Below are 17,728 nucleotides of genomic sequence, written 5' to 3' on the forward strand. Positions count from 1 at the left end.
AGGCCATTTGTCAATAATGGGAAGAAACAGCACCACATCAGGGCATTGTGTGTCCCTTACCAGACCAAAAACTCCTCACACACCCTCACAGAAGAGGTTTTCCTTCAGTGTCCTGAGCACCCACCTAGGCCCATCCCAACTAAAACAAAAGTTTGCGTCCCCTTGGGCAGCAAGACAGCAGGACCTGCTCCATGAATGTATATCTCAAAGCCACAATGGGCCTGTTTTCTCCCCTCCCTCATGATAAGAACCAAACAGGGCAGGATTTTTATGATTATTTATTATCTGTAAAGCACCAGCAGTGTCCTGACTCTGTACAAGAAACAACTGCTGGGCTTACAAAAAGAAAAAAAGCACTGTGGCCAAAATAATTTATCCTCTAAAAAGTTCACAAATGTGTTCTCAGGAAGCTCTCAGGCACTGCCCATCCTGAGGACATATCAAGGTGCCAATGGGAACCACCTAAAGAAGGCAGACATGGAGCTCATTTCTCTCACCTGTAAAGCTTAATTAGGCTGCTGTCCAAACACAGCTTGAGATTATGGCCAAAACACAGGTATGGCCCTTGATTTCTAAAACCCAATTCATTACAAGAAACATTTTTTTTTTTAGGGTGGGGAAGCGACATTAAAAAACACCACTACTCATGGAAGTTACAACGGCTTCCAACAAACAACATGTAGAAAATACTGGGAGGGGGACTCTCAAAGTATCTTCTAGTTTCCAAGTCCTCCATGTTCACCAGATGGATATCAACATCTGACACGTGTTGGAAGACATCCATATCAACTCCACCAGCCTGAACTGCAAGTAGCCGAAAACAAAGCCGGAGAGGACATCTGTGATGTGGTGCCGTCCGATCATGACGCGGGAGAAGCCCACGCAGAGGGCCCAGAGGACCAGCAGGATGCGGAGAGGGATGGCCAGGACCAGGTGGTTGAGGAAGAACTTGGAGAGCATGGCCACCCTGCTGGCGTGCCCGGCGGGAAAGGCGTAGGTGTCCATGGTCAGGTAGTCCAACAGGCCAGGGGTGATGTCGTACGGGCCCTTCCGCTTGGCCAGCTTCTGCAAACCTGCCACAATCATGATATCCAGGAGCAGGGCTACAAAACAGGAGACAGAGAGGGAACAGTGAGAGACAGAAGAGTTGATGGCAATTTTCAAGACATAACATTAAAGGGTTATCATTGTCTTTAAATAAAAATTTTTGTTTGGCTCTGGCCAGATGTCCATGGTGCAGCTGTACACAACTTCCCCATCCTCAGGTCACCACGCAAATGTTGATCAACCCTCCCAGTCTGCCCAGAGAGGAGGCAAATACCACTGTCACCATCTGGCAGAGGAAAACCCCCAACCACAGGGGCGAGCAACGCACCTGGGGAGGAAGAGAGCAACTGGCAAAGCTAAAATTGAAACTCTTTTGGCCCTCAAACCACCACTCTGGGTGCTCCTGTTGCTGCCTCCACCTCGTGCTTTAGAAACCTCGTGCAGCAAGGTCCCTGCCTGGGGCTCTGTGCCAGGCTGACCAGGTTGCAGTGAGCAGTCTGCTGGAGGAAAGGTGCCCCACAGCACTTTCTAGTGTTGTCCCTTGTCCTCTCCCAAGCCCACCACCTCCTCCTGCCCAGAGCAGCCAGATCACACCATGCTGACAGATTTCTCACCATGCTGCCAGATTTCACTAAGAGAAGAGCATTAGGAGCCAGTGAGCCAAGGGGAAAGCCACACAATAAAGTAAAATGGTCTCCTGTGTTAGAAACAGCACCAGAGTGTGTTGGAGGGTGGGTGACGTCCTCCTAGACATCCCCCACCCATCCTTCTTCCTTTGCCAAAGGATCAAACACCCACAAGCCATTTCTTGCTTCTGCTCACCTTTTGCTCCCTGTGACTTTCTGCCTGCAAGTCACCCCACACAGCCCCTTCCCTGTACAAATGCACTGGGGGTACCACACCTCCCAGCCCCAGCAAACCCAGGCTTGTGATGGCAGAGGCACCTGCAGCTGCAGCTCTCTACACCAAACCAACATTCCTCCTTAACAGCTTCAGGAGTGAAAGCCATCAGCACTTATCTACATCACCCTCCTCTTCAGCCCACCCGCTTCGTCCCAGCCGACAGGTACTGTCATTTCTATTTCCTAGCATCAATTTTATTTCTCTTTAATCCCCTCATCTGCTTTTCCCCAACCCTCCTAATTAGTCAGAGTTCTGATTTCAGCTCCCTGCAGCAATGACAAGGACATATCTGCCATCACCAGCACAGCCTGCTCCCTCAGCAGGAATGCCAGAGGCCAGTTGTTTGGTTCCCAGGCTCTGGTAAAGACCATTCCTTGAGAGCTGACAAGGCTTCAGGAGCATGGATGGGAGTACAGTGGTGGTGGGGATGGGAAATCATGGGAGGCAGCTCCACCTGCCTGCTCAGCACCTGGCAGGAGCTGGGAAGTGAGGAGCTGTCACGGCAGCTCTGCTCACCCACCTTCCCCGTGTGCCACCCCAGCCCGCAGCACTGCTTTGGGAAGGGGCTGGTATTTATCCTGGCCAAACCCTCTCCTTGTGGGAGTCTGCTTTTCTCCCTCATCTGCAGGGCATCTTGCATGGGGAAGTGGGACAGCAGGACCTCCCTGAACCTTCTGCCCGATAGGTCATGCATGCCCGGGGGTCTCAGAGCTGTGGAGGCCACATGGAGCAGAGAGAAAGATCTGGGTACCAGCCCCTCCCTGGCATGGACAGTAGCAGGAATCCAGGCTAGACACAAAAAGCAGGAGATTGACACAGAGCAAAAGTTCATGAGTGGCACCTGAATAAAAGTGTCAGGGCTGCAGCTGGCAAGGGGCTGCGAGGAGGCCAGTCACACCAGTGGGCCTGTAGCAGTAGCAATGGGTTTAGGAGGACAAGGACAACCAGGGACTGCCCAGCTCCTGCTGGATGTGACCAGCAGGCAGGGAGAGAGCAGGGGGAGGTCTGCAGCCCACCAGGACCCCCGCACTCAGCAGAGTGGTTGTCTGCAATTTGCTGATTTTTTTTTTTTTTTTTTTTTTTGACAGGCTGGCTGTGGGGAGAGAGGGAGGGAGGGATTTCAGACACAGGCTGTGGAGCCCTGGAGCAGCCACTCACCCTGGCTCCCTGTTAAGGTCAAATGCTGTGAGCCTGGGCCTGGCTGACCATGACAAGGCTGCCCCGCTATGCAGGGCTCTGCTCATGCTGGGCTTCCTAAATCACGCCCAGCCCAACTCCTCACCCCATTAAGTGACCCCCCCCGCAGCCCTGATCCAGCAAATTGCTTCAGGAGATGATTTGCAGAGCTCATCAGCTGCATTTCCCACCAGTCCCATCTCACCCTGGACGAGAACTGTGTGAAACTGAAGCTCCACGATGCTCTCTCGGGAACCCAGACTCATCAAATTCTCAGGAACCCAGAAGCATCAGAGAGATGATGCACCAGGGCTGCCAAGAGAAGACTCTGGCCCAAGCTGCTCTGCTGAAGTCAGCACCAATTGCATTGCTGAGAAGCCAAGCCAGGGCTCCAGAATGAGTCTGGGCACCCCAACAGATCCCAGTGTCTCCTCCACGGTGTTCAATAAATTCCCTAGAGAACATTCCCCACCAAACCTGCCCATGGATCAGCACCACAAGTGCCATGTGCTTTAGCAATGCGTGGTGTTCACCACTGCCTGCCAGTATTTTGCACTGGCAATATTTTTTTAGGGTCAAAGGTGATGTCAGGGCAACTCGAGGGATGCAGGCATGTGTGCATGGAGGTGTTCAGGGCATGGAGAACAAGCCAAAGAGCAGTTCTAATAATCCTTTCATTCAGAAGATGAATAAAATGGGCCTTCAGTACTGCTAGCTTTGATTTTCGTCAAATGATGCTCAGAAAGCAAAAAGCCTCGTTTGCCCACATTTCAAGATTGGAAGGCATGACAGCATTAAAACCAGGGGTTAATTTGCCGTTAAAAGGAAAAAAAAACCACCAAAAATCCCTCGTCTGGTGCTTTTTCTGTCACTTCCCCTTGCACTTTCCGTTCCTCTCATGGAGATTTCTTTACAAAACAGCCCCAGCAGCCAGCCCTGGCCCCTGAGGTGTGGGGGCTCCCACTGCCCTGGGGTCTCTGCCCTTCCCATCCCAGTGCTGGGTCTCTGCTGTTCCCATCCCAGTGCTGGGTCTCTGCTGTTCCCATCCCAGTGCTGGGTCTCTGCTGTTCCATTTCCCAGTGCTGGGTCTCTGCTGTTCCCTTCCCCTGTGCTGGGTCTCTGCTGTTCCCTTTCTCTGTGCTGGGTCTCTGCTGTTCCCTTCCCTGTGCTGGGTCTCTGCTGTTCCCATCCCTGTGCTGGGTCTCTGCTGTTCCATTTCCCTGTGCTGGGTCTCTGCTGTTCCCTTTCCCAGTGCTGGGTCTCTGCTGTTCCCATCCCTGTGCTGGGTCTCTGCTGTTCCCTTTCCCTGTGCTGGGTCTCTGCTGTTCCCATCCCAGTGCTGGGTCTCTTCTGTTCCCTTCCCTCTCCTGCTGCTGCCGGCGCTGGCAGGGTGAATCAGCAGGCAGCGCTGCTGCCGGCGGTGCTGCCAAGGGCCCAACCTTCAGGAACAGATGCAGACAATGCCGTTGCCCAGCAGCCCCATCCCCGGCCCTATTCCCTCACAATCCCCTGACCTCCATACCTGCTCTGACCTTGGCTCGCTTCCTTCCTCCCCTTAATGCACATCAAATCCTCCCTCCTCGGGTGGGCACAGCGTTAGGCAGGTAAGGGGTTAACTTTATCCCGGTCCCCTCGGTGCTCCAGCTGCCGGTGGTGTCTCTGCACTGGGGACTGTTCCTGCCCTTGAACCCCAAGCCCCTGAGCCTTGCACCTGCCACCTGCAAATCAGCAGCACCACCTTGGCTCTGTCCTTCCCTGGTGCCTCACACAGAGCAAATCCTGCAGGCTGCCCTGGCTGGAGGCTGGAGCAAACACAGCCCCAGGAGAGCCCATGGAAGGCAGCCTGAGGCTGATGTACAGCCTGCACTGGCTGCCCTCTGGGGACCCTCGGGGCTGTCAAAAGCACAGCAGGCATGGCAGAGTGCCATCTGACTGAGGCTGAGATGAGAGGAGTAAGAAATCTTAATATGAAGCATGTTTTTCATCATGTCTTTCCCCCCAGAGCCAGGTAGCACTGGATTTAAACCAGAGGCATCACTGGATGTAAAATCCAGGTAGTGCTGGATTTAAGAGCAAAGGAAGGATGAGGTCTTGCCCATTCTTGCTCCTTTCACATTTTTGTGAAAAAGATCAGGAATTTCCCTGTTGACCTGGTGTTAAGGGAAACAATCCTGCAGATTTCCAACACAAAACCACCCAGTCCCCAAATCCCACATTAACATCTACAATTTCCTTAAAACACAAAACCAAAGAGCAAGTCTTGTCTAGCCTGTGACAATTTTAGCATCGGAGATCACCTTGGTATTGTAAAAAGCCAACATCTGGCATCAGATGCATGGTAAATGAGCTGAAAGTGAACCCCCTGGGCAGGCATTTTATATCTATTAATAAGGAAAGGAAAACAATTATCTGCCTTGCTCCTACCACCAAATGCTAGGAGCCCATTAGGAGCAGAGAGGTGAGCAGAGAGGAGCCCTGTGCAGGCTGGGCACAAGGACAAACCTGAACCATCATCAGCAGAACCCAACCAAACCCCAAAGCTTGTATTTAAAAGGAATTGAAACAGCTGGATGTCCCCTGCCACCATAAGGTCCTTTCTGTCCCCGAGGTGGCATCTCTGCTGCTGTCCCTTAAGGCTGGAAGAGGCTGAGGATGGTGTGAGCACCCTTGGGGACATGGTCTGCTCCAGGTTGGAGCCAGGCAGTGTCTCCAGGGACGAAGGCAGATTCCAGCTGGGATGTTTATATAAACATGTTATCAAAACCGCAGCTGAAAAACAACCTGGGTGCAGTTCTAGGGGCAGGGGGGGAGGAAAAGAGGAGAAAGCCAAAAAAGCCCTTGGCCTCATCTGCTCCTGCAGCCGAGATCCACGTGACTTCACACACATGGGGCTGCTTGCATGAGACAAGGCTGCTCTCCAGAGCCCAGCCTGTGAGGTCGGGATCAGAAACAGTCACAAGCTGGACTCAGTCTCCCAGAACCATGGCTGAGCACATGGGGAGAGGAAAACAGGGAGGAAAATGCCCAGGAATGAAGAGTGAGCTCATTACATGAGCCCAGGGGGCTCCCAGTGTGGGAGCAGATGGAGCAGATGTGCCTCAGACAAGATGTGCACAGAGCAGAGCCAAGCTGGGGACAACTCATTGCCTGGGCTTCAAACCCACCATGCTGGAGGTGGCATGTGCTCCCCACTGCAGCTGCTGAGGCCATGTGTAGGGCCAAGACTGGCTTGGAAGGTCCTGTATTGCCCAGATTACCCACCCTCACTCAGTACTGAACTCTGGACAAATGCCACCAGTCCCAAGAAACAGTTTCTTTAGCTCCATAATTAGAATTCATTTTTTTTCCCCCCATTTTTCTTTTTACTTACGTGCCCCCTCCTACTCCTTCTGAACTTCCCAAATCTCCTGCAGGCATTAGGCTCCCTGACCTGGAAAATGAGCTGTTTGCAGCCTTATCTCGTTGACATTAATGAAAGATGCAGGTTTCAAAAGAACCTTCACCCTCTCTCCAGTGGAGTCAGTGGCAGCTCAAAGGGGTCCACTCTGGAAATGAACCCCTCCATTCCACTTTGTTCCCCAAATGTGGCACTATTGGGTGTAAGAGCTGACAAAAAGCACAGATGGCATGACACATTGAAGAGCCAATGAATCAGGCATTCTGGTGTTTGGGAGGGGGTTATTTTTTGGCTGCACAAGCATCAGCGTGGGGTAAGTGGTCATGGGGAGGTGATAAAATGGTGGAAAGCAGAATTGTGCAATTAATTAAAATAAAAACCCACAACAACCAAAAATAGATTTGCTATATTCTAGATGATTAGAAGCAGCCCTGAGTGCAAACACAGGCTGCCTGGAGTTCTCCCCTTGGAAACACTGTGCCCTGGGAACTGGGAAATTTGTACTCAGCATCAAATACTGAGCGGGGACTTCACTGGGGGGCTGCACAGGGTGGGGAGAGATGCAGGCAAGAGGGGGAGCACAGTGAAAAGGGCTTGTGCTGCTGGGGAAAAGGAGCTGAGCAGCCCTCAGGATGGCTCATCTGCCTCCCAGAAGGGCTCTGACAGCTTGAAATGCTCCTGTACCCCATGGCAGCAGCACAGGTACCATCAGCACATCCCAGAACCACATGCAGCAACACCTACGGCACTGTATGGGATGAGATGGAGGAAGAAAAGTGCCTTGGGCTGAGGAGCAGCAGCACGGCCCAGCCCACAAAGGCTGGGCTCCTTGCTCGGCCTCAGTGCTGTTTGGGCTTGGAGTTCCACCCCACTGCTGTCAAAGAGGCAAACTGGCAAAAAAAAAAAAATTTTAAAAATTTAAAAAGGGTCTGATTCTGTGATGCTCAGGGGGTTTCCAACCATCACACCTCCCAATGTGAACCCAGATCAGGTGCATCTGCCAGCATCCCTGTACAGATGGAAATGGTTCCCTGTTCCAGGTTAAAACATGGAGTTTCCTTAAATTGGGGGAAAAAAGGAGAGTTCATCTAATTCCCCTCTTTCCTACCCCATCCTTCACCAATCCTGACCCGATGGGCTCTCCCTGCCTGCTGCTCCTCCCAACAGCTCACCTCGCTCCCCCACCTTCCTCTTCCCAGCCACTGCTCCTGTCAAGGCGTGTTAGAGGCAAACACACTCACCCAATTCCTGGGAGCTCCCTTCGGGCCAGAGCCTGGCTCTGCTTCTCCAGCTCTGCCCGAGTGAAACAGCTACTGTCCCCTCTGAGCTGCAGGCAGGGGCAATGGGAAGTTGTTCCCGGAGTGACAGACATAAGGATGACTCATTTCCCATGTTTATTCCCCCTCTTCCCATTCAACAGCCCTCGCACTTCTTTTCTCTTTTGCTCTGCATTCAGGCTCGGAACCTTTCGCTGTTGGCTCTGCGAGGGTTGGATTCCAGCTCGCTGCACATTCCCCAGGGGCTGCACTCTGATGCCTGCAGGGCTCACAGCATCCCCAGCAGCCGGCCAGGACCTGAGCAAATCGGTGCTGCCTGGTACCGAGGGGCTGATCAGACCATGGCTCTGACGGAGGCACCGTGCAGGCCCCTGGAAATACCCCAGTGCCTGCTCCAGCCACAGTCAGAGGAGTCCCAGCCTGTCCCTGACTGTCCTTTATCCAAGGGGACACTGCAGGCTGCCCTGCAGGGAGCAGGACACGTTCCTGTAGAGGAAGCAGGCAGGAAGGGGGGCAGGGCAGCCGGGAGAGCTGGGCATTGCTGCCTGCTCAGAGATGCCTGAGCTCATCAGCTCTGAAGGGATGAAGGCTGAGCACAGCACCCACCAAAGGACCACGGACTTCAGCTGCTGTATCTGGGCAGAACAGAGGCAGATTAGCAGCCTGGAGGATAAAGAGGAATGTTTAATGCCAGGCTGGACCTGTGTCTAAATGCTGGATGCAGGGACATCTGTGTTGTTCCCTCTGCCTGGCACCTTCCACGGGTCACTCATGTTGGGTTATTTGGCACTGAAATGTTTCCACCTCACTGGGCAGACGTGCTGCTGGCACAGTGAGACCTTGGTGGGCACTGGCAGGGCTGGGAGGGGAGTGGGACAGCAGCTGAGCCCCCTCCATGCGCCAGGCTGCCCAAGGAGGAATGGTTCCACAGGGCACCAGATCCCGAGCTGCTCTACCCATCCCCGATGGAATGTCCTCAGCCCTGCCTGGCTCAGGAAATCCCTGCTCTCACAGTGCAAGAATGAAAGGGGAAAAAATAGACACATTTGGCCCCAAACCATCTCTGGGGCTCTGGGCTGAGCAAGCTCTGCTGCATGCAGACTGATCCATCTGCCGTGCAGCTCCCTGGCCTCTCTGCTGGGTCTGGGCTGCCCTGAGGCACCACAGGATCAGCTCCTCTGCACTGCCTGGGCATCTCATCTACCCCGTGACCTTTACCAGCACCAGGCTGTACTGTCTGGATTTTTCATCACAGAGCCTCCAAAGAGAAGCACAGTGCCTGAAGCACGTCGGTATTGTTAGAACAGGGTCACTGGGGTCTCAAGGGGCTTGGTGAAGGCATTTCTTTCTCTCTCTCCTTCCTAATCCACCAATTTCTTGCAAATCTGGTCTTGCTTGGAAGCTGCCAGGACGGGACCACAAAGTTCTGACCATATATATGTATTTAGAATTTTCTGTCTTAGGGGGTCTGCAGGGACTATGCTTCAGAATATCATGGCTTGGTTCCTGGTCAGAGTAAAGCTATGTCAGTATTCAGGAAGAAGGCTGGACAGAGCAAGAACTTCCTCCTTGCCGACCTCCAGGAATGGAGAAGCTGCCCTGGGCTCCCCTCCTTTCCTCCTCCTGTGGCATTCACCCATCCCCAGCCTGACACTGCTCGATGATACATCCACGCCCTGAGGCAGTGCTGTAATGGGATAAATGCTTAGTGACAGCACCAAAGAGCCATCCTGCCCCTCCAAAGGGATGCAGAGCCAGCTGGAGATGGCTGAGCACTGGGACCGGTGTCACTGAGACAGCAAGCAAAGAGAGGATAAGGGCTTTCTCTTCTCCTAGTCTGGATGCCTGTTCCAGAGAGCCATGACCGCAGCAGAACCAGTTCCTGGTACTTCAAACCAAGCACAAACACAATTTTATGTGCAAGGATGACCCAAGCAGGTACTTTCCAACAGCAAAGGCACCCAGCTGGATGGCAAACAACTAAACACAGCAGTGGTTTGGCTGTAAACACAAAAGAGGGGCCTCACTGGAGTGACCACTTTGGGTGGGCAACCATATTCCATCCCCAGTGACCACATTCCATCCCCGCTGCAGTGAGAAGGTGCCTGGATCTGCAAAGACCATCAGTTTAACGAGATCAATCTGTTTAGCTTAATAAATAGGAGGTGAAGAAATTACTTGAGCACCATCCAAAATACTGAAAGGTGGAAGAGATGTTGGCTGAAAGAGCTGTTCAGCTGGAGAGAGAAGGGTATGGAGACGCAATGAAGGGAAGAGTCCAACTAAAAGCACTTGTGAGAATCCCTACCACTGCAGTAATACAGAAATGGCTCTGACAAGTTCACCCTCACTTGTAACTGCAAATCACATTGAGTGTTTGGGTTTTTTCCCTTAACAAATTGAACAGGAATAAATGAAGGGATGTGCTACAGCCTGTATTTTGCCGTGGGTTAGATCGATGATCCAAATGTTCTTTGCTGGCTTTGCAGTCAATGAATCACTAAATTTGGATCCACATCCTCACCAGATGGATCAGAACCAGAAACCGAGGTACTGCTGCCCCCAGGGTTTAATGGAATTTCTGTCTGGTTCTGAAGCAGATTTGGGCATTTTACTGAAAGTTTTATAACTGCTTTCCCCCTGCAAGCCCAACTGCAAAGTTCAAATTACTTTCTTAGCACCTTTTCACAAAATCCTTGTGATTGCAGAGAAAAGCTTGAATAGTCCTAAAAGTTTCAACACTGGCAGACAAGTAAAATGAACTTTATAACTGGGGCATTTCCCGAGTTATGATTTTCTCAATTTAGCCAAGGGGTCGTGGACCTTCTCCCTGACTTTTGCTCAGCCAGGGCTGGTGATGCTGAGACAGCGTTCCTAAAAGCTTGTCCTGGCAGAGGGATTTTTACAGTGGGCACAGATATCTGGTTTCTTCCATCTTTTCAGTAACAGGCTGTGTGTGCTTCTCTGGCCGTTTGGCATTTGCTGGAAAAGATAACTGTGAGAAGGGGAATCAATAAATTCCATCACAGATGACAAACATGGAGGGAAAACATTGCTTGGGGTTGCTAATCAGCATCTGCAGTGGGGATGGATGGAGCATCCCAGGGTCAGACCCCCTCACCCGAAATGCCCCCACATGTGTTGGCAAAACCCCTGGCAAGAGCTCCTCCTCCATCTGCAGTGGTGCTCCTGCCAGGTTCCCAGTCCCCTTTCGGCAGTCTCCTGTCTCCTCGCCTTGGAAGCCTGATTGCAAATCCTAAACAAGTGCTCTATGATGGGCTGGCTCCCTGCCCAGAGACTGCATCAGAAATTCTGCTTGATGTATCAAACCCTCAGCAAGCCAGAGGAAGGGAGGAGAGCCCGGGGAGGTACGGAAGGGGTGCCTCAGACAACCCCAACTTCCTGGCTTCCCTCTTCCAGCAGGGAAGCACCAGGAGCTTCCCTTCCCTTTGACCTGGGCCTAAACAGGAGAGCTTTTCACCACGTCCTGGTGGATTTGAACCACAGGAAAGCAGCAGCAAGAGGGACCGAGGATGCCAGATGCAGCAGTGGTGCCATGACCTTCCTGTCTACACAAGACCCCACTTTTCTTGGGACCTGTCGAGGTCCACCAGCCCCAGGCTCCCAGCCAGGCTCCTTCTCCACCAGCAGTGCAGATATCACAGCAGCTACTTGGAGACTCAGAGTTTCTGACTGCAAGCTTAAATATCAGCCCAAGACCACTCTCACAGCAGAGATCTGCTCTGTGGGGTGACACAAGTCCTGCTCCAGAAGCGCAGACAAGAGAGGCTGAGGGCACCTTGGCCAGTCCCACCAGTCAGTGCTGTCTTTTCAGAGGGAGCAGTGGAACTCTTTGGAAATTGCCAGACCTATGGAACTGGCCCTTCACACCAATTAACTATTTCCCGCCTTGGCAGGGGGAGAGAAGGGGTGGGAGTAATGTGTCTAGGCAGGGATGCAAGACTCCAGAACTCCCAACTTGTCCCTGGGCACCATGCTGGGGCTCAGGAGACCTGGAGATGTGGGTAGTGATGCAGGGATGAGCTCTCCCAGCCACCCCTCCACGAAACTAGAACATGACCCCAAGGTGGCTTTGCATTTGTCCTCCTCATATAGCAACAGAATGGTGAGAAAACCTTCCTTGTTTTTAAGCCAAAAGGTCTTTGCAAGGATCTCAAATATTTTGGAGTCAAAGCGGTCGGTTTTCAGGCTCCAACCCCGTCAGAGGCTCTTGGGTCAAGAGACATCTGGAAGCTGTGCTGGTCGCTGTTAGTCACCTACTGTTTCATCCTCGTGCCCTTTCAAATGGATCCTCTCTTCCCAGGAGGGGCTGACCCCAGCACCGAGGAGCCCCTGCAAGAACTGCTGATGTCGGCAGGCTCTGCATCACGCTGGAGCTATTCTGGCTTCTTCCCCGCCAGGGCCTCCCCCCATGAGATGTCACAACACCAGGACCATCTCCTCCAAAGGCACAGGGGAGAAAAGGCAGCTACCACTGTGCTTTTCAAGCCAGTCCAGGTCAGTTTTCACCCACTGTGAAGGATGAACTTGTGAAAAAAACCCGAAAACCTGAGGCCACGGTTGCTGAGCTGTATCACGTCACAGCCAGCCCCTGCAGACAGGATGTCCCTTTCCTGTGGTGCCTGTGAAAAAAAGTGTCCCTATGGCCCCTCAAAATGCTCCCTGAGAAGAAAGGGTCTAAATCCAATGTTTTCAATTTTTCCTACCAACCAAAAGTGGGATTGCTTAGTTTTTAGGGAGGGTGAAACACCAGGGTGGGTCACAGCCAGAGGAGAGGGTAATTAGTCATAATGAAAAAGAGGATAACTGGACCCTGTGCCAAAGGCAGAAGAGCAAGAAGAGCAAGTTCCTCAGGTATACGTGGCCTGGGCAGGCTGGGACCAGGATCTAAGGCAAGTCACAGCTAGAGCTCATCCTAGTCACTGGTGGGACATCGGGGTGGGATGGGCCCTGCACAATGGAGAAGCCAAACCCTTCAACACATCCCAGCCTCCAGAAACAGGGACACTGACCACCACCACACAAGGAAGGACTAGCAGGACAGCCAGAGGCATCCCAGCCTGCCTAAACAGCCTCTGGGTCAAATTAGCACATGGAAACGGGGACAGCAGCAAGAAAGGTACCCAAGGGAAGGAGGATGTGAGAGCAAACTGCAGCAGGGAAGGCGACAGGACTCCATCACACCGAGTCTGGTCAAGAAGGTGGCAAGGGGATGGAAATAACATCCTCAGGAACTGATCCAGATATTAAAGACTAATATCTTTATGATATCCTATCAAACACCAAGGCAGATGACCACAGATGAAATAAAAGACAGCACTGCTGGTATCCACCCTCCCACCACAGACACTCCCTCGGTCTGACTGGACAACCCGGCCCCACGCAGCACCGGGGGCCTGTCCCTGCTCCATGGCTGTCCCCAGCTACCACGGTTACTCCCTCCCTCTTAGACCCCTTCTTGTGACATCCATCACCCCCAGCACTCGGGATTAGTAGGGCCAATAAGCGCAGCATTTACCCTAAAGGTCACTCCCTGCTTCCCAACACTTCTGATGCAGGGAGCAGCCAGAGGAGGAGTCCCAGTGCTGCTGTCCCTTGTGAGGAAGGCTGGGCTTTCCCGGCAGGGAGGGAGGCTTGCCACTCACCTAGCAGCAGGTTCATGAGGACCTCTTGGCCTGCCAGCGTGCTGCTCTTCACCAGGCAGATGAGCGTACCCGCAATCCAGGGGATCCCGTGCCCCGTTATCCCCAGGAGGTTGATCATGGAGCGGGCACCTCCCCAGGAGGAGGCTCTGTTGGCACACACTCCCAGCCTCTTGGACATGCAGATATCGATGGCCAGCAGCGAGTTGAAGGCGATTCCCTTGAAGGAGGGGTTGAGCTGCATGCAATCCTCCTCGGGCAGCTGCTGCGACTGCCTCCGCTCCTTGGGGCTGGTGCTCTGGGCACCGGCTGCCCCGGCCTGGCCGCTCTGCTTCCTGCTGGAGCTCCTGCTCTCCTGGTTCCCCTTCAAGGGCTGATTCAGGGAGAGGAACTCAGCCCTGTTGAGGACATTGCTCCTGTCTCTGGCCCTGGACCGTGCCTGGGATGCTGGCATTGCAGTCTCTCTTTATCGCAACCTGCTTTGCAAATACCGGCAAGGAGAGAATCCCTCTTCTCCCTGCAGAAGCTTCCCCCACTCCCACCCTCACAAGCTGTGAATTTGGGAAGCTACAAAGGTTCCCCTCTGTTGCGGTTGCCCCCAGCACAGACTGCAGCTGTTAAATATAGAGTAAGGAATGCACATGGCTGTTTACTTCATGGGCCTAGCAAGCTTGGAAGGAAAATTAATGCCAGGCTTGGCAGCCACTCCAGTGCCAGGGAAAAAGGTTGGACAGCCAATAGATATGAAGAAGAGGAGGGAAAAACATTGTGCCAAAGGTTGGTTGCTTCTGGCCTGGTCTATTTAAATCTTCCAATTGCTTATTCCCCTGGGCTGCAAGGGAAACTGGGAAACGTAGTTCTTTTTGTGCGGCAATTCTCATTTCAGTACCAGAGTCAGAGCTGGAGATGATGGCATCCCCCTCCTCAGGGCACCCCGTGGGGGGCTGTGCTGCCTGGCTTTGCAGCACCAAGACCAGGGGTCACTCAGGCACTTCCCCTCACGGGGCTCTCCCCTAAATCCTCCTGATTAATCTGTTCTTCAACTTCTCCCCCATTGCCTGGGCACCCTAAAATACCCCCCTGGCAGGGATACCTGTCAAAGCACCCCTAAGCCCATCCTCCCTGCCCGCTCAGGGTGCACCCCTGGAGTGCCTTCCATCACTCACCCTGTTCCTGGATGAAGGAGAAGCATCACCTGCCTCCTGATTAGCCGGGAAGGAACCGCAAATGAATTCCCATCCTCCTGCGTGGCCTGGATACCGCACGTGTCCCCGCCGTGTCACCAGCACGGCACAGCCTGAGATGAGAGCAGGTGACAGCCGGTGCCTGTGGCCCCCGAAAGCGGCACAGCCGCTGGCCCCAGCAGCACGGGCAGGAGGAAGGCTCTGCCGGGCCCCAAGGAGGACAGGGAACACCTGCTGTCCCTCCTGCCACGCACGCTGTGCTCCATCGCTGTCACCTCCCCACTGCAGCTGGGACCGACCCCCCTGAGTCACCCATGCACCCGGGAGCATCCCATCGGAGCCTGCAGCTCCACTTCACGGGGCTGAACGATCATCCTGCAGTCCCTGAGCAGCAGCTGCGTGTGTCTGAGCCTCCAGCACCTCTGGGAGAGACCACCCATGTCAGCTCCTCCTGCCTGCAGGTGACAGCCCAGCTGCAGCACCCCCTGAGCCAGGTCACCTGCACTGCCAGCACCACCCCCAGGCTCCAGGAACAGGATTATTCCTATGCAAATAGACTGGAAATCCCCCGTGGATGGAGAACTGAAGATGGATATTACACTGAGGAGCAGAACAGCCAGGTCTCTTGGTGCCAGTGACATTTGTCTACACATCTGTCCAGTTACAGAGGTCACTGGATGCACAGGTAACCCTGGGAGCTGGGCACCCAGCTGTCTTTAAAGATCCTGTCCAAACTTCACCGGGGAGTTTAAGTACTAAATGAAAGGTGGTTCTTAGGCTTCCAAAGATAATAACACAGATTTTACATCTTCTTTGCACTTTTATACATAGCTCTCAAAATTCCCTCATGAACTGTTCTTCCAGGCTGTGCCCATCTGACTGATTAGACCATCCAGGTGGCAGCAGTGCTTGGACAAGCAAGTATCTGAGGTCCTGAGGAGCTCTCGCTCCTGGGCTTCGTTCATATTTTCCTCCCTCAAGGGAAAATAATATACATCAATTTATTTCTGATTCATACCCTCCTGGAACTCATCCCTGGTCAAGGGAGGTGATTCTGCCCCTCTACTCTGCTCTGGTGAGACCCCACCTGGAGCACTGCATCCAGCTCTGGGGTCCCCAGCACAGGAAGGACATGGACCTGTTGGAGTGAGGCCACAGGAGGCCAGGGAGATGCTCCATGCTGAAGCAACTCCGCTCTGGAGCCAGGCTGGGAGAGCTGGGGATGTTCAGACTGGAGAAGAGAAGGCTCCAGGGAGACCTTAGAGCTCCTTCCAGTGCCTAAAGGGGCTCCAGGAGAGCTGGAAATGGAGTGACAGGACTGGCTTCACACTGTCAGAGAGCAGGGTTAGATGGGATATTGGGAAGACATCTTGTACAATGAGGCTGCTGAGGCCCTGGCACAGCTTCCCAAAGAAGCTGTGGCTGCCCCATCCCTGGGAGTTTTCAAGGACAAGGTTGGACAGGGCTTGGAGCAGCCTGGGATAGTGGAAGGTGTCTCTGCCAATGGCTGGGGAGTTGGACTAAATGACCTTTAAAGGTCCCTTCCAACCCAAACCATGTGATTCTGTGATCCCAGTGGGAGGAAGAGCTTGTTCCTTCTCAGGCACCCTTACCCAGCCCATAAAACACAACCTGTCCTGGCTCAGGTACCACATGGGGCTGTGGCTGCCCTTAAATCACACAGGAGCTGTCACATCACCAACACCCAGCAGCTCCTGCCTGATTCCTGGCTGTGCTGCCCCTACCAGGGCAGTCAGCACCCCATCCCTACCTGCCTGCCCTCACCCCACTGCCCAGCATGTGGGAAATCTCAGCCCACCTGACATGGGCCAGGCAGAGAACTGTCAGCACTGCTTCCACTTAGCTGTAGCCATCACCTCCCAGTGCATGGCCTCCTGGATCTTCCCACTCTCTGCAAATGTGGGGCTCTGCAAATATCAGTGGGCAGAGGGATGAGGGCACTGGTGGCCAGAACCCTGCAGAAACAGAGAGACTCCTGCCCAGTCTGGTGCTGGGGATGCTGAGCTACAACTGAACATGTTCCTCAGGAGCTGTCAGGGGTTAAAAAATACCTTGAAAGCCCTGGGAGTGAATTTAATCTGGTGCCTGTCTCTTCTGCTGACGCTGATACGAGGGAATTTCTCTGCCCCAGCCTCCCCGCGAGACTCCAGCCTTGCAGTCCAGCCCCAGTCCTGAGCAGGAAGGGGCTGGAGGAGAAAGGGCAGTGTGGGATGGATGCAGTGCCAGCAAAACCCCTGTCAGTGGTGGGGTGGGAAAAAAAACCGTCTGGTCTCTCCTGCAGCAGGGTGAGCTGTCACTGACAGTCCCAGCTGGAGAAACTGAGCTTGGGAGGGAAAAATCCCTGATCCCACTGAGGCCATGACAAGCCCCATCCTGCAAAACTAAGCCAGGGGTTTATAAATATCCCTGTAGACAGGCTCCCTGCTCCAGCGGGGCTATTCCAGTCCTGACACATGATCCACAGGGGTCATGCAGCACCTGGGAGAACGCCCAGACAGACAGACAAATCCGGCATGCCCCTGTGCCCACTCTGCCTGTACCCAGCCCTGGCTGTGCTCCCCGCTGCCCTGCAGGGCTGCTGGCCACAATTCCCTGCGCAGCCATGGCCACGCGTGGTGTCAGTGGCCAGCATGGCCAGGCAAACCGCGCTGGAATGCGGGTGGGACAGGAGTGACAGCCCCTTCCCCTCTCTCTGCCCTTCACTGGCAGCATTGGTGCGTCCCAGCCTCTGTCAGCAGCTGGCCAAAGAAGCAGCACTTGCAACCAAAGTGCATCCAGCAAACCCTGCACGGGATTCTTCTAGGGACAGGAAAAAAAAAAGCTGGGTGGGATGTGCTAATGCCTTAATCACTCACAGCGGCGTGATGGAGACAGGCACGACCAAAACCCAACAAAAACTCCAGCTGAAGAGCTGATTTAATTAGAATGAGATAATGCAATTTCCTAGTTGACCGGAGCACCAGAGACAGCCAAGTTGAAGCAAGACCTGGCTGAAGCTTCAGTGAAACTAGAGTTGCAGAATATGCAGTTTCACCAGACTCATGATGCTCTGGGAAACTG

General features: G+C 53.5%; 1 protein-coding gene across 1 annotated transcript; it reads right to left on the reverse strand.

Moving 5' to 3' along the window:
* Positions 1-262: 262 nt before the first annotated feature.
* On the reverse strand, positions 263-14,463 carry PLPP7 (phospholipid phosphatase 7 (inactive)). The gene is made up of 2 exons (XM_068211285.1): positions 13,467-14,463; positions 263-1,103 (listed from the first exon to the last, which is right to left on the reverse strand). The coding sequence occupies exons 1-2, from the start codon at positions 13,915-13,917 to the stop codon at positions 739-741; spliced, it is 816 nt and encodes a 271-aa protein (XP_068067386.1). The 5' UTR covers positions 13,918-14,463; the 3' UTR covers positions 263-738.
* Positions 14,464-17,728: the final 3,265 nt, after the last annotated feature.

This window comes from Anomalospiza imberbis, chromosome 21 (assembly GCF_031753505.1).
Source record: "Anomalospiza imberbis isolate Cuckoo-Finch-1a 21T00152 chromosome 21, ASM3175350v1, whole genome shotgun sequence".
NCBI lineage: Eukaryota > Metazoa > Chordata > Aves > Passeriformes > Viduidae > Anomalospiza > Anomalospiza imberbis.

Coding starts and splice junctions, on each gene's coding strand:
- PLPP7 (XM_068211285.1), bottom strand. CDS start 13,917: ATGCCAGCATCCCAGGCACGGTCCAGGGCCAGAGACAGGAGCAATGTC. Junction 1,104..13,466: donor CCTCATGAACCTGCTGCTAG/GTGAGTGGCAAG, acceptor CCTGTTTTGTAG/CCCTGCTCCTGGATATCATG.